The sequence below is a fragment of the Apodemus sylvaticus genome, chromosome 8 (assembly GCF_947179515.1).
Source record: "Apodemus sylvaticus chromosome 8, mApoSyl1.1, whole genome shotgun sequence".
Lineage (NCBI taxonomy): Eukaryota > Metazoa > Chordata > Mammalia > Rodentia > Muridae > Apodemus > Apodemus sylvaticus.
Window position 1 is genome coordinate 72,717,892 of NC_067479.1, and position 14,601 is coordinate 72,732,492.

General features: G+C 46.7%; 1 protein-coding gene across 4 annotated transcripts; it reads right to left on the minus strand.

The window, feature by feature from the left end:
• Positions 1-2,552: 2,552 nt before the first annotated feature.
• On the minus strand, positions 2,553-9,512 carry Ngdn (neuroguidin). Of its 4 annotated transcripts, none has more exons than XM_052191461.1 (11): positions 9,412-9,512; positions 8,755-8,814; positions 7,883-7,954; positions 5,428-5,565; positions 5,173-5,257; positions 5,036-5,088; positions 4,562-4,685; positions 4,302-4,470; positions 3,393-3,549; positions 3,201-3,258; positions 2,553-2,702 (listed from the first exon to the last, which is right to left on the minus strand). In XM_052191461.1, the coding sequence occupies exons 1-11, from the start codon at positions 9,421-9,423 to the stop codon at positions 2,683-2,685; spliced, it is 948 nt and encodes a 315-aa protein (XP_052047421.1). In that variant the 5' UTR covers positions 9,424-9,512; the 3' UTR covers positions 2,553-2,682. The 4 variants fall into 4 exon arrangements, with proteins under 4 accessions (XP_052047421.1, XP_052047423.1, XP_052047422.1 ...); XM_052191463.1 differs by lacking the exon at positions 9,412-9,512 and adding an exon at positions 9,132-9,397 and having other exon boundaries at positions 7,883-7,992; XM_052191462.1 differs by lacking the exon at positions 9,412-9,512 and adding an exon at positions 9,132-9,396.
• Positions 9,513-14,601: the final 5,089 nt, after the last annotated feature.

Sequence of the window (14,601 nt, forward strand, 5' to 3'; positions counted from 1 at the left end):
ATGCTAATAGCTGTTGGAAGTCTTTTTCTAGTAGTGCCAAAAGGCCAGAAAAAAAACCCCACATCCTGGAACTTTAGACTCATATTAATTATAAGGCCCACAAAGACAGAGTTTGCTGTACTGATATATCAAGACCCAGAGGATGGATTGTACTCTTGAAGGCGAGGCTCTAGCAAAGGTAAGTAACCTGACATCTTAATAAATTAGGAACAGCAGCCAAGAATGTATTATTTGCTTGTAATCCGGGCATTTAGGAGGTGGAGGCAGTATCAAGAGGTCAAGGTCGGCCGGTGGTGGTGGTGGTGGTGGTGGTGGTGGCGGCGGCTGGTGGTGGCACACGCCTGTAATTCCAGCACTCAGGGAGGCAGAGGCAGGCAGATTTCTGAGTTCGAGGCCAGCCTGGTCTACAGAGTGAGTTCCAGGACAGCCAGGGCTATACAGAGAAACCCTGTCTCGAAACAAACCAAATCCAAAAAACAAAACAAAAACGAGTTCAAGGTCATTCTCAATACCTAACATTCAAAACCCACCTAGATCATCTTGAGATCCTGTTTCAAAGGAGCAGAACCAGAAACAAATGCAATAATCTGAACTGTAACATGAGTGTGATGGTTCTAACCAAGACATTTTTATCTATCCTCCCACTCAATGGCACTAGAGATTACACCAGGACTGTGTGTGTGGTGTGCATGTGTGGTGTGTGTGGTGTGCGTATGCTAAGCAAGTGGTATACTGCAGAGCCTCATCCCCAGCACTGAGATGAGGCCAGGCTCTAGCTGTTTCCAGGGCTGGCTTTGAACTCACTATGTAGTGCACACAGGCTTCACGCTTGCATTTTCCCTGCCTCAGCCTCCTTCCCGAGAGGCTAGGCTCAGACATGCGCTACCTCGCCTAGCTCTCAAAGCACACCTTGGCTAACTTGTCTAGGTTGTTCAGCTGAAAAGGCACATGCTCTAAATCCTAAGAGTTCTTTGCTTAGACTCACTTGAGTAAATATTAGTATGAGGTCTTGGGGCACACAGGATCCCTCAGATTTACTGGGAACTAAGATGTCCCAGAAGCAAGCACACCCTGGGGTAATCCACAAAAACCGAAGACTCCTTGATACCGAAGTAACCTTAAGAGATTCAGAGATATAGGTATCTTTTGTGTTTGTGTTTGCATAGGGTGATGTACACACGTGCAGGTGTGCATGCCAGAGGCCACACAATATGGCTGTTCTACTCCACTGTGCTCGCTCTGCACCTGGAACTGCTGGCAGCCACGAGCCTCACCGTCCTGTCTGTCGGCCCCAGCACTGGGAGGTCATAGGTCATAGCCTAACTTATTTTTATTACTCTTTTCAAATTGTGTTGGGAAGGGACACAGGCATGTGACATGCAAAGGACATTTTCAGGAGTCAGTCCCTCCTGGGTCCCAGGGATGAAACTCAGGTTGTCAAGCACCTTTACCTACTAAGCCTTCTTGCAGACCCGACTCCCTGACTGTTCTCGTGTTGGGGACCAGAACTCAAGTTCATGCTCACACACAAGCACTCTCACCAGTGAGCCATCTCTCCAGTTCCCCCTCATACTGGGGGCTGAAGCTACGAGCCCTTCAGCTAAGCTCTAACGTGAGATGTAGGCCCTGGATTCACAAGCACACTTGTGTTTCTAGCTGAGGAAGATTAAAGGAGAAAGATATTAAATGATTTTACCATGATCAGAGTTAGTAGAGCAACCATAAATCTAGTGTTTCAACTTCTACCAGGTTGTAGTTGACTGATTCTGGCACCAATCAGAATGAGCAGCAGAACTCTGAATTCAGTCTGCAGGCGAGTCACGGAGGCTCTCACCAGCAGAGGTTACTCTCCACACAGAGACGGAGGCTCTCACCAGCAGAGGTTACTCTCCACACAGAGGGCTCAGGTGTGGACCCCAGCTGGGCTTTGGCTCCAGTTCCTATACGGTGCCCACTCCCCTAGCCTCACACGAGGGATTCTGTGTCCTTCTTGCTGACATTTTAAAACAGCTTTTAAAAGGGCTGGATTCACCGACCCAGGTAAACTGAGGTCTCATGGAAGGCATGGCAGAGAAGTCACACCCTATGCCTACACCTACTCTCTGCTTGTCACGTCAGCTGCTGTTCACAAATTTTTCCCAGGACTGATCACAGATCAGCTCTTAAGAGCAGGACATTAGAAGAGATGAATCCAGAAAACTGGGATGGAACCAACCTTCCTGGCTTTTATGAAGCGACCACAGGTTTCCTGAGGCACTAACGCCACCTGGTGGCCAAGCTGGACAGATGAACAAAAGCTAAAACCACGGTGAGTTTAGAATTCTAAACTCTCTCGGGGAGGTGGGCCAGGGCCAGGGAGGCTGATTACTCCATCCCGCCTCTATTTTTGTAAAATAATCAATTCCCAATTTCTAGGAAAAATATATTACCAAACAAAACAACAAACCGAACTTCTCCCACATCTCCCAGAACGTTGCCTCCCCTTTGCACTGCCCTTTCAGTGAGCACAGCCCACGTGCCCAGCAATCCACTCAGACAATGTATAGCAAAAATCTCTTTCATTCATAAACAATTCATAATCAATTTTATTTAGTAGAGCTCTTTCCACATTTCCAAGGCAAACGCCTACACAGTGAAGATAGAAGCATCCCCAGGATGACCAAAAGTGCATGTGTAAGCATGTCACCAGCGCCTCCGAAAACCTGCAACGGAAGGAAGCCAAGAGTGAGACAAAGAAGGGCTGGAAAAGCGGAAGGTCACAGAGAAGAGCTTGAGGAGGTGTGCTCTGAGGCCAGGGCGTGCTCAGAGGCAGGGGGCGAGCTCTGAGGCCAGGGCATGCTCTGAGGCCGGGGGCGTGCTCTGAGGCAGTACTCTTATCCTTCTAGAACTCACAGGAGCACGAACAGTTAGAGAGCCGTCTCCTCAGGTGGTGTTTTTATAGTTCTAGTTACAGACACTTGAAACATTAGTTGTGAGGCCACAGAGGCAGAACGCAGAGACTCCCTTGCCACAGACACTGATTTCAAGCTTGGGAAAGAAAAAAAAAGAAAAAAAGAAAAAAAGAAAAAAAGAAAAAAGCCAACCTAAAGAGATTTGTGACTATCATGGAAGAGACAGACAAGACCCAAGACAGAAGCTCCTGAGAGCTGGCATGCCAATGCAGACTTTCCATGGCACCTAACGCCTCCTGAGCCACTGACCTTTCTTCTTCCGACCTTTCTTGGGCATCTTCTTCCGCTTTTTAATAGGATTCTGGTCCTGCAGACAAACAGGAGTGAATAGCACTGCGTTCTAAGCACCAACACCGTGTAGTGAGCCTGAGCTCACTACACGGAAGCCCACGTGTGGCTAACAGCATGGCAGCTCCTGCTCCCACTGCACCCCACACCTACCTCATCGACGTGGGCGGTACCCCCGGTCAGGGCACTGATGTCGCTGAAGTGTGTGAGGGAATGGAGCTGGGAGTTCATGGTGCTCGCCCGCCTTCGCCGCCCTTTCTCTCGCTTGCTCACACTCAGGCGCACCATCATGCTCTCTTCATAGTTGATCCTGCCGGAAGTTTGCAGGAGGTTCAGACAAGGATCGGACACAACAGCCAGAACCTGGGCCCAGTACTTCCTTGTTCTCATCCAGAGTCCTCAGGACACACCTAATACCGTTTCTAGCTAAGGGGATGTTTGTGGATACTCGACCCCCAACTTCCCACTAACGTGCTCTCTGCCGGATCCTCCCCCACTGCTAGGGATTAATCTACAGTCCAAACACACAGCGACAGCATTCATAGGAGAGAATGCTAACGTTCTGGCTCTGTGGAACAGGACCCCCTGATGGGCTCTTCTGTACAACCGTCAGTACAGGCTGCACCTAGCAACGCTGACCAGTTCATTCAGGCTAGGTGTTTGTCTCCTGCTCTACCACATGCGCAAAGACTGCAGCACCGTACAGAACCTGTACAGGAAGACCTGTGACAGTGATGACGAAAGGCAGCCTATTAAAGTCCCACCATGAAGAACTGAACGTATTTTTCTTTACGTTTAGAAAATGTAACATGTTTAACTGAGCCCAAGTAGGCAGAAGAAAATAAAAACAAATGAACAAAATAATTAAACAAACCACAATGAAAAAGCCGCTTTCCTCTAGTTCTTATTTGTACTCAACCTCACCAGCGTTAAACTGCCCACCCAAGCCTTTCACGCCATTTCTGTATTGTGCTGGCCTTCCTGTGCCAGACTTTACGGTGTTCATACAAAGCACGAGGATAGCGCTCTATAGATTTGAGAGAATTTCTAAAGAACTCAGACCTATGCTGATCTTCCTGACTCTGGCGAGTGGCATGAGGGTGTCTCGCGTCACGGATTTCCTCTGGGGCATCTGAGTACTGCTCCTTCAGCTCCCGGATGACAGAGCTGCTCAGTGCCCGTCTCTTGGCTTTTTCCAGGCGCTTTTGTTCCCGCTCAGCTTCTGTCTCATCTGGGTGATAAAATCCACATGGGTTATTCTGGAACAGGTCAAAGAAAACAGAAACAAAACCCCACCAAGGAGGGACCGCCACAGCTCCTACCATAATGTACTGGAACCAAGCGTGGTGGGACGTATTTCTTAGAAGAGCCTTTTACAGACTTCTTCCCTGAGGCCTCAGACTGGTCCTCCTCTGTTTCATCTTCCTCCTCATCCTCAGAGCCCAACTACAAAAGAAAACAATTCTTGCAAGCTCAGTTGACAGCTGAGACACCCTGAGAAGATGGAACCTCGCAGTGAAGCATCTCCAGCCACAGGCTGAGGGGGCTGCAGGTCAGGTCAGCACAGGGCAACCCTCCAGCCACAGGCTGAGGGGGCTGCAGGTCAGGTCAGCACAGGGCGACCCTCCAGCCACAGGCTGAGGGGGCTGCAGGTCAGGTCAGCACAGGGCGACCCTCCAGCCACAGGCTGAGGGGGCTGCAGGTCAGGTCAGCACAGGGCGACCCTCCAGCCACAGGCTGAGGGGGCTGCAGATCAGGTCAGCACAGGGCGACCCTCCAGCGGATACAGGTCTTACCTTGCTCATCATATTGCTGGGGTGAGGCTTAAAACGGAGTGGGTCATTCTCACCTAAAGCAGGAAATCCAAGTTTACAAGATGTGACTCTCTATACAAGTTGGGACCCCACTACTTCAGGACAACTCCCCCACTTACTGAGGCTGCCCGTCACTGCAGTCTTGACCAGTTTGTCAATTTGATACTTCAGTTTTTGGTCCAGTGGACGAAGTTTTTCTAAAACCTACAATGTGATCATTTAAAAGGATTACATTTTCTTTCCTAACTCAGGCATACACCAGCATCCATGTATTGTTCACAGAGTAGAGCAAATGTGGATGAAAACACCTCCTTACTTAAAAAAGGAGACCCTTCGCTCCCTGAAGCGCAAGCCTTAGACACTAAGCCTCGTACCGTGCGGATCTCCACCAGCCTCAGCACTGCAGGGTGTCCCCGCAGCGAGCCTCCAGAGGCCTTGTCCAGGATGAGGTTGCTCAGATCCATGAGGTACATGAGCAGCAGCTGGTCTTTCACTTCCAAGAAGCTCAGACCCTGAGGTAAACAGTAAGAGATAGTCTTTGTTTTAGCCACAGAATCAGAAGTAGCAGCCCAGGCACATCTTTGCCAACTCGTCCATGTTCCATGGCTCTTCCCTTTGCCTAGTGTGTCTACGATGCAAATGTTGTCAGTCACCTAGCAGCCACCCCAGGTCAACTGTCACAGTTAACCAGGAAAGCCCTATTTTCCATCCCCAACATATATGTGACAGTAGTGACAAGGGACGAGGGCATATGTGGACAGGCAGATAAACCCTGAGCTGTGTAAAGACTGCAGACCACAGAGAAAAACAACAAAAGCCACACACAAACAAAATAATAACAAATAATAAAAAACTGAAGAGGTGGAGGCAGGAGGATCACCACAAGTTCAAGGCCAGCCAGGGTTACATAGAGACTTTGCAAAGGCCCAGATAAAAACAGAAGAGCAGAGCCTGCCTGTCCGAGCGGGTCAGGCAGTCGAGGGTTGTCCTCCACTCACGCAAGGAATCCCCAAGATGTTCTATAAAAGTTTGATCTTTTTCTTTAAATTTTAATTTGAAAGCTATTTCACTGTAGAGAGCCTTATTGAGGTACCATGCTGCCTGGCAAGAACTTGACATTGACCAAGGACAGGGACAAGGGTTTCAAGCAAGAATCTGCATTAGAGCGTAAATGGGAAGTAGGTTATGGCAGGAATTTTAATTTTGTGTGGAAGAGCTCCTTGAATTTTATGAGAGAAGCAGGCTTCAGACAACATTTTGGGCTCGGACAAGGAAGTGGGCTCAGGTATTTTGGTCATTCTGACAAGCCCTCGGAAACAACTGTCGCAGGACTTTGCTTACGGCCTTGACAATGTTGTGTTTACAGTCTTGCTTGTTCCCCATTGTACTACTATTGATCTTAATGGCTGCATGTAATTAAACTGGTATGAAACTGCATTGGAAATTATTAAACCCGCCCTTCAGCCTCAGAATTGACTGGGGTCACGCTGCAGTTTTGTCTAATTGTCTCTTTCTTTTCAGTCCTCGCTCCTGCGCTGCAGAACCTGTTGACTGACTGAGCGGGTCTGGTCAGATTTCACTGCACATCAGAGAATCTAAAACCCTGCACTTGAAAGAGTAAGGTCGTAAGTTCAAGGCCAGCCCGTCTTTCATAGCATGCTCATGTCTAAACAAACAAACGGACCAGAATAAAAAGGGAAAAAAGGTTCAAGAGAGGAAGCTACTGCATCTCATTTTCAGATACATCATATTCACAGTTTAGCATCTCAAATTAGGATGTGTCTTTCAGTCAATGATTTTAGTCACAGATTTTTATCCACAAGTAATGCATTCTAAAAGTGCCAATGAATGTTTGTAATGGCAGAGAACTGAATCCTACGTACACTGCTCTTCCTAAGCATTTACACAAATGATAAACCTTAATTTACAACCCCAGTGTAAGGGGTTAATAACAAGCCGGGCGGTGATGGCGCACACCTTTAATTCCAGCACTTGGGAGGCAGAGGCAGGCAGATTTCTGAGTTCGAGGCCAGCCATACTGAATAAGTGAGTCATATGCTACATAAGTTATTTGAGGCTTAAGAGGTGTGATTGGAACTTTAAATGTAGTATTTTCACCTGCTGTCACTTCAGGTAACTGCAGTGACAGAAAACAAAGCTGGGGACGTCTGTATATAAAGCCACCATGGCTCACATTACCACCATCGGAGGTGATAGGAAACAAAAGAACAACTCCCCACACGGCTCCCCAGAGGGACCACTCCAGTCTTACCCACATCACACACACAAACAAAATGTATGTCCATCCAGAAAATCATCTACTCCCCCATAACATTCAATAGTGAGTATCTCTGGCTCATATTTATTCTCAAAGTCCCACTTCTTTCTCTGAGATCCCTTTTTTGACCCGCTGCTTGGAGGGCACATCAGTCCTCGTGACCTCTGTAAAATGACAGCCACTACTCACATCTAGGCTTCTGGTCTGCATTCTAGCCAGACTGCTGTACAGAACCCACACATCACTCCTTTCAGACGAAGCTCTAACTCCCAGGACATATATTACACAACAAACCTAGAGTAAAAGCCAACCCGAACCACCAAGCACATCATATGAACGAGGAGGTATTCCCTCTTCAAGTTACCCCCCCTTTAAGATTTACTTTTATTTATGTGTATGTGTACACACCACACATGTATGTGATCCTCTGGACCCAGAACTGTGAGTCAGGTAGACACCTGAGTGCAGGGAACCAAACTCAGGTTCCCTGGGAGGGTGGCAAGCGACCCTAACCACTGGGCCGGCTCTCCAGCCCGGTCAGGAACCCTCACCTTCTCTGTAGAGTACGTTCCAGCTCGAACTTTTGTTGTCAGTGCTTGGACTTGCGCGGTGACCGCCATCACCTGAAATTAGCCAAATTAAATCCGACCACAAGTAACGTCTGTGAACAGTGAAGGATAAATACCAGATAACGCCGCCTAGAAATGATGTGACATGCTGCCACTGACCACCACTGAACGGAGCGTTTCTAACGGTTCTCCAAGAGGCAGAGAAAACTGTCACACTGCTGTCTACAGCCGCCATTAAGAAACCAAGAGAAGGGGATGAGGAGCGGGGCAGTGGTGAGACTGTGGCTTTCTTTCTTTCTTTTTGGCAGAGGATTTCTCAGTGAAGCCCTGGTTGTTCTAGAACTCACTGTACAGACCAGGCTGACCTTGAACTCATGGAGATCCACCTGCCTCTGCCTCCCAAGTGCTGGGTTTAATAGATGTGGGTCATTACGAAGACAGGCTGAGGAGTGTAATTTTATCAGTACCACGAGAACTTACAAAACACCAAACTATCTAAATGCATGTTAAGTGGCACTTATAGTGATATGTCGCTATTGCCAACATCTGTTTTCTTAGCTATTTATTATTTAAACAAAAAAGTTTGGGTCTAACTTAAAGTTTTCTGAAGAGGGCGCTGCAATAGGGATGTAAAGTGGATAAATAAGTTAATGGGAAAAACAGCTTTCTGTATCTCTTTGGGTGCTGAAAGGAATTACTTTGAGCTTTCATAAAAAGTATGAAAGGTTCTTATTTTACACTTAAGGTATTTTTGTAGTATTCGGGTATCTGCTCCCCAATCATCAAAGTGCGTGGATGAGACTTATGAAGTTAAAGTTAACCCCTGAATAATTTATTCTAAAAGAAAGACATACCTGCTCCTGGAGGTTTTTCAAAAGTGTTATCGAACTTGACACGTCTGACTCCAGCACCTCCTGCAGATAGATAGGAGGGGACGGGTAAGGGTGATCAATGTCTTACTTTAGGCGATGAAGACGGCAGAACGTACTGCCAATCAAACTCCCCCTTTTCCTTCAAAACGGTGAGACTTTGGGTCGTTTTCCCCCGCACAGGGATGGGCAGCCTCGGCTCAAAGCCAGTCTCCTCCCTCCACACCCCGCAATGTACGGGCAAAGACCGGAGACTTCAGCGCCAAACCTCGCGGCTGCCTTTGCTTGCGCACCCCCCCCACACACACACACACATTGTACATTCCGCTAACTCTGCTCATGTTCTCGGAACATTCTCCCACCTTAAGGCCGGATCACGGCCCGCCATGGTCACGAGGCTCTCCCAACAAAGCTCATTCTGAAGAGTAATCTGGGGCTAGCCTCCTGTCTGGAACCAGCCAACGTGCAGCGTCTGACCCCCTCTCTCATCTGACATATGCTACTTCTGTGTCAGGGCGAGCGCATCCCTGAAACAACCACTACTCTTCCATGGTGCCAATGGTTTGCCTCGATCCATGGAGGCGAAAGGAAACGTCCACAGATTCCTTCCTTTCCGGGAAGAAGCAACGAGACAGAACTCACCGGAGCCGCCATCTTCGCAAAGCCCACCCTTTCCGGGCCCGAATTTCCTGTGAGCTAACGTGAGTTCATAGTTTTGATAGACAATCACAGTTTGCAAATTTCAGCCAATGGAAATAAGAGACCTTTCATTTCCGCTAATCAGAGAGGCGGAACCTCACTTAGCCAATGGAATAAAGAAACTTCCTAAATGTGTCAGACGCCAAGGCGTGCTTACGGCATAAAGATGGGCGGAGACAGAAGCAGGTGATTCGTGGTTTACAGAGAATGATTGGTGCTACTTCCAATAAACACTGCGTAAATGATTGATTGACAGCCCGAGCAACCAGTAGGAAAAAGAAATTAGTTATGCAGCCCTAGAGCTCATTGGTTCCCAGATGCCGCAGAGCCAGTCTCTCCACGGCGTTTTCCGTGTAGTACCAAAACAGACCGCTGGGTGGCGGCTTCCGGCCATTCTCCGATGCCGCAGGGTTGCTGGGCTGCCTTTGCCCCCTGGACTTCGGATTGCTCCTTTCTTGGTTCTGTGATCGTCCTTGTACGACAGTGGAGCCCTTTTCATCAGTGATTTGGATGGTTGGGATGGAGGAGCCGGAACCCACGGTTCAGAAGCCGTCGGCGGAATCACTGGCCCACCCTCCCCGTGTACACCCAGGACGCTGCGCAAAGGCCGCAGTGCGCCCAGCACTCCTCTGCAGGGAAAAATCAACCTGCGTGCCTTCCTCACTGCTCCATTTGTCCACCGCACCGCAGAACTTGCTTAAAACCCTGGCTGTGCATATTTCCTTTGTCCCCTTCATCTTTTCTCAGTATCTTCCAACACGCCCACTCCCTCGCCTCTCGCGGGCTGGAGGACTAGGTGGGAGTAACAACTCCCACCGTCCGTCTGCATTACACAATACAGCGCTAGAAAGGTGGTGCTGCCTTGGGGTTTCCTCACGCAACAGAAGAGCAGACCCGAGCTGGGAAATCTACAGTGTAGCTTTTGCCATTAATCCCAGATCTCTTTAGTCAACAGACAGGCAAATCTCCATGAGTTCGAAGCCAGTCTGGTCTACATTGTGAGATCCTATCTCAATAAACAAAATGAAAAGGGGGCTGTAGTGATGGCTCAGTGGTCAAGGACACATATACTTGCAGATGACAGGCCTTCCACTCCCAGCACCCAGATAAGGCAGCTCACAACTACCTTTAACTCCAGCCCCGAGGGGGATTTTAGTTCCTTCTGACTTTCTTATATACTGACATAGGCACACACAAAAGTGATTGTTCTTTTAAAGCAAAAAAAAAAAAAAAAAAAAAAAAAAAAAGAATAATCCTTTTTGTATCTTGAATTGAATTCTGGGTGGAACATTCTACTTTCTACATATCTGGGAACTACATAAAATGGGGCAGAGGATTTGCCTGTGATATTTATTTGCTGTTTAAGGTTCAGAGCACTGTAACCATCTACTTAGGCAAGAGTTTTGGTATTTTTTATTTTTATTTTATTATTATTAGTTTTTTGGAGTTTTTGGGTTTTGTTTTTTCAAGACAGGGTTTCTCTGTGTAGCCCTGGCTGTCCTGGAACTCACTCTGTAGACCAGGCTGGCCTCGAACTCAGAAATCCACCCGCCTCTGCCTCCTAAGTGCTGGGATTAAAGGTGTGTGCCACCACTGCTGCCCGGCTGTTTTGGTATTTTTCTGTCTTTTAAAAAAGATGATTATACGTGTGCAGCACATGTGTGGAGGTCAGGATAACAAATGGGCATTGGATCTCCTTCCACTATGTGAGTCCTGGAAATAGAATTAACTCAGCTGGTCAGGCTAGTGCGCAAGCGCCATCTTGTCAGCACTTTTTCTTTGTTAGGATTTGCTTGTGAAACTTCTGTTTTGACACTATTCTTCCCGATACAAATAAGATTTTGCTTTCTTTGGAACTTGAAGTTTGTCACGTGTTAGGGACAAATGATTACAATATCTGAGAAAGTAAATAAAACTTCCTTTTTAAAAAAGATTTATTTATGTATATGAGTACACTGTCACTGCCTTTGGACACACCAGAAGAGGGCATTGAGTCCCATTAAAGATGGTTGTGAGCTACCATGTGGTTGTTGGAACTGAACTCAGAACCTCTGAAAGAGCAGTCAGTGCTCTTAACTGCTGATACTGCCTTAATTTTTATCATTAAAATACCATTCACCTCGAGGTTGGAGAGATGGCTCAGTGGTTATGAGCACTGACTGCTCTTCCAGAGGTCCTGAGTTCAAATCCCAACACCTACATGGCAGTTTGCAACTGTCTGTAATTCTAGTTCCAGGAGATCTGACACCCTCACACCAATGCATATTAGATAACGTAAAAAAAGGGGGGGGGTGGAAAACATTTAAAAAAATACCAATCACTTCGTATGTTGCAAAAAATATTAGAGTAGCCGGGTGGTGGTGTACGCCTGTAATCCCAGCACTCTGGGAGGCAGAGGCAGGCAGATCTCTGAGTTCGAGGCCAGCCTGGTCTACAGCGTGAGTTCCAGGACAGCAAGGGCTACACAGAGAAACCCTGTCTTGAAAAAAACCAAATCAAAAAAAAAAAAAAAAAAAAAAAAAAAAAAGAAAGAAAAGAAAAGAAAAAAAAGAAAAAAAATAGAGTTAACAATGCAATAAATCTAAAGTTATTTGAGATTCAACCAGCAAGCAAGAACACAAGAGCATTAAATCTGTCTGGTTTGTCTTTGTTTTCAACAACTCCGTACACTGGTAAGTACTCAAAACATTTACAAGTATATACTGAGCAAAGAAAAAAAACTTTTTTAGGAATGCAAATTTAATTGTGATTTTAATTATTAACATTTACCATTTTTGAAAATTTCATGAGTGCATATTTACATAATTTCATCCCATGTTCTCCCTCCCCCACCTGCTCCGGTGTCTTCCTCTCCACCATTTCTTCTTCTTTTTTTTTTTTTTTTTAAAGATTTATTTATTTGTTATATGTAAGTACACTGTAGCTGTCTTCAGACACACCAGAGAGGGCGTCAGATTTCATTTTACAGATGGTTGTGAGCCACCATGTGGTTGCTGGGATTTGAACTCAGGACCTTAGGAAGAACAGTCAGTGTTCTTAACCGCTGAGCCATCTCACCAGCCCTCCACCATTTCTTCTTGTTTTATACACACACACACACACACACACACATGTAGGTAGATAAGATAGACATATATGTCTATACAAATGCAATGTGCTGAGTCTATTCAGTGTTGCTTATGTGTTTAGGGATATATGTTGTGCTGGTTAGTTTTTTTGTCAATGTGACACATAAGGTTATCTGGAAAGAGGGCACCTCAATTGAGAAAATGCCTTCCTAAGATCGGCCTATACTCAAGTCTGAATAACGGCAGATGTGGGAGGATAACAGGTGGTCCTGGCTTATATAAGAAAGCGAGAAGAACAAGCCATGGACCAAGCCAATCAGCATCATTCCTCCATATTTCCTCTTCTAGTTCCTGCTTGAGTTCCTGCCTAACTTCCCTCGGTGTACTGGCTGGTTTTGTGTGTCAACTCGACACAGGCTGGAGTTATCACAGAGAAGGGAGCTTCAGTTGGGGAAGTGCCTCCATGAGATCCAGCTGTGGGGCATTTTCTCAATTAGTGATCAAGTGGGGAGGGCCCCTTGTGGGTGGTACCACCTTTGGGCTGGTGCTCTTGGGTTCTAGAAGAAAGCAAGCTGAGCAAGCCAGGGAAGCAAGCCAGTAAGAAACATCCCTCCATGACCTCTGCATCAGCTCCTGCTTCCTGACCTGCTTGAGTTCCAGTCCTGACCTCCTTTAGTGATGAACTGCAACGTGGAAGTGTAAGCTCAATAAACCCTTTCCTCCCCACCTTGCTTCTTGGTCATGATGTTTGTGCAGGAATAGAAACCCTGACTAAGACAAATTGGTACCAGCGTAGTGGGGTATTCCTGTGACAACCTGACCATGTTTTGGGGAGGACTGTGGAAGGACTTTGGAACTTTGAGCTAAAAAAGCCATTAGAATATTAAGAGCTCGGTGGAAAGTTCTGTAGGAGTTTGGAAGACAATGTTAAGAACAGTGCAAAAGATGGAGGCCTGGCTTGTGACATTTCAGAGGGAAGATTAAAGACTCTTACAGTGGCCATGTTTTGATTGTGAAGATTCTGTGGTTTTGGTTAGCTGGGACTGAAGAATCAGCTGTGAGTAACAAGATACCAGAACCACTAAAGCAAACCTTTGTGTTACTGGGACTATTGATGCTGGTTAGCTGGAGCTAAGAAATTAGCAGTGATTAAGAAGAGACCAGCATCACTGAGGTGAAATCTTCTTGGAAGTGTTTTCTGAGAGCACAGAGAGGGTGTTCCAGAGATAGCCACAGTTGTATTTTGTGCTGTGGCTGGACTTGGTACTGTGTAAGAGTCACCCAGATGGTACTGGTTTTGAAGGCATGAAGGGGTCATGAAGAGCAGCTGAGGCTCTTGGCACAGTGAGAGGCCACGGAAGGCCATTGGTGAAGGTGCAGCCTCAATTGCAATTGATGGCCCAGGACTTGAAGGGGTCATACATAGGAGCAGAGGCTTGTCATCATGAAGAGAGCCTATGAGAGGCTATTGGTGAAGCCTAATTACAGTGGAAGGTAGCAGAGTTTTGGAGATGCCAGTACCACGCGAGGACCACCAAGAATAGTAGCAGCAGTGGAGTCCAGGCAGCTGGAGCCTAGAAGACAAGTTGTGTGCTACAAAGGGCAGAGCTGGAGAAGTGACCCAAACCCCTGAAGGAACCCGGAAGATCGTGAGTTGGATCCCAGACATTGAACCATTGGAGTTTGAGTTTTGCTTTTGGTTGTGACTGTGCCCTGATATGTTTCCCTCTTGAAGGAAGAAAGTATTTTAGTGGAGCCCACAGTTAGAGACTTTGAATTTTTAAAAGACTTTGAATTTTAAAGATATTGGACATTTTGAGGTGATTGAACTTTTAATGTGTAAAGACTATGGGACTTTTAAAGTAATTTAGATCTTGGGGATGAATAAGAAAGTAAGGGTTGAGGCTTAATAGTGATGTGTTTGTGTGTCAAGCTGACAAGGGGTCAATTGTACTGGCTGGTTTTGTGTGTCAACTTGACACAGGCTGGAGTTATCACAGAGAAGGAAGCTTCAGTTGGGGAAGTGCCTCCATGAGATCCAGCTGTGGATCATTTTCTCAATTAG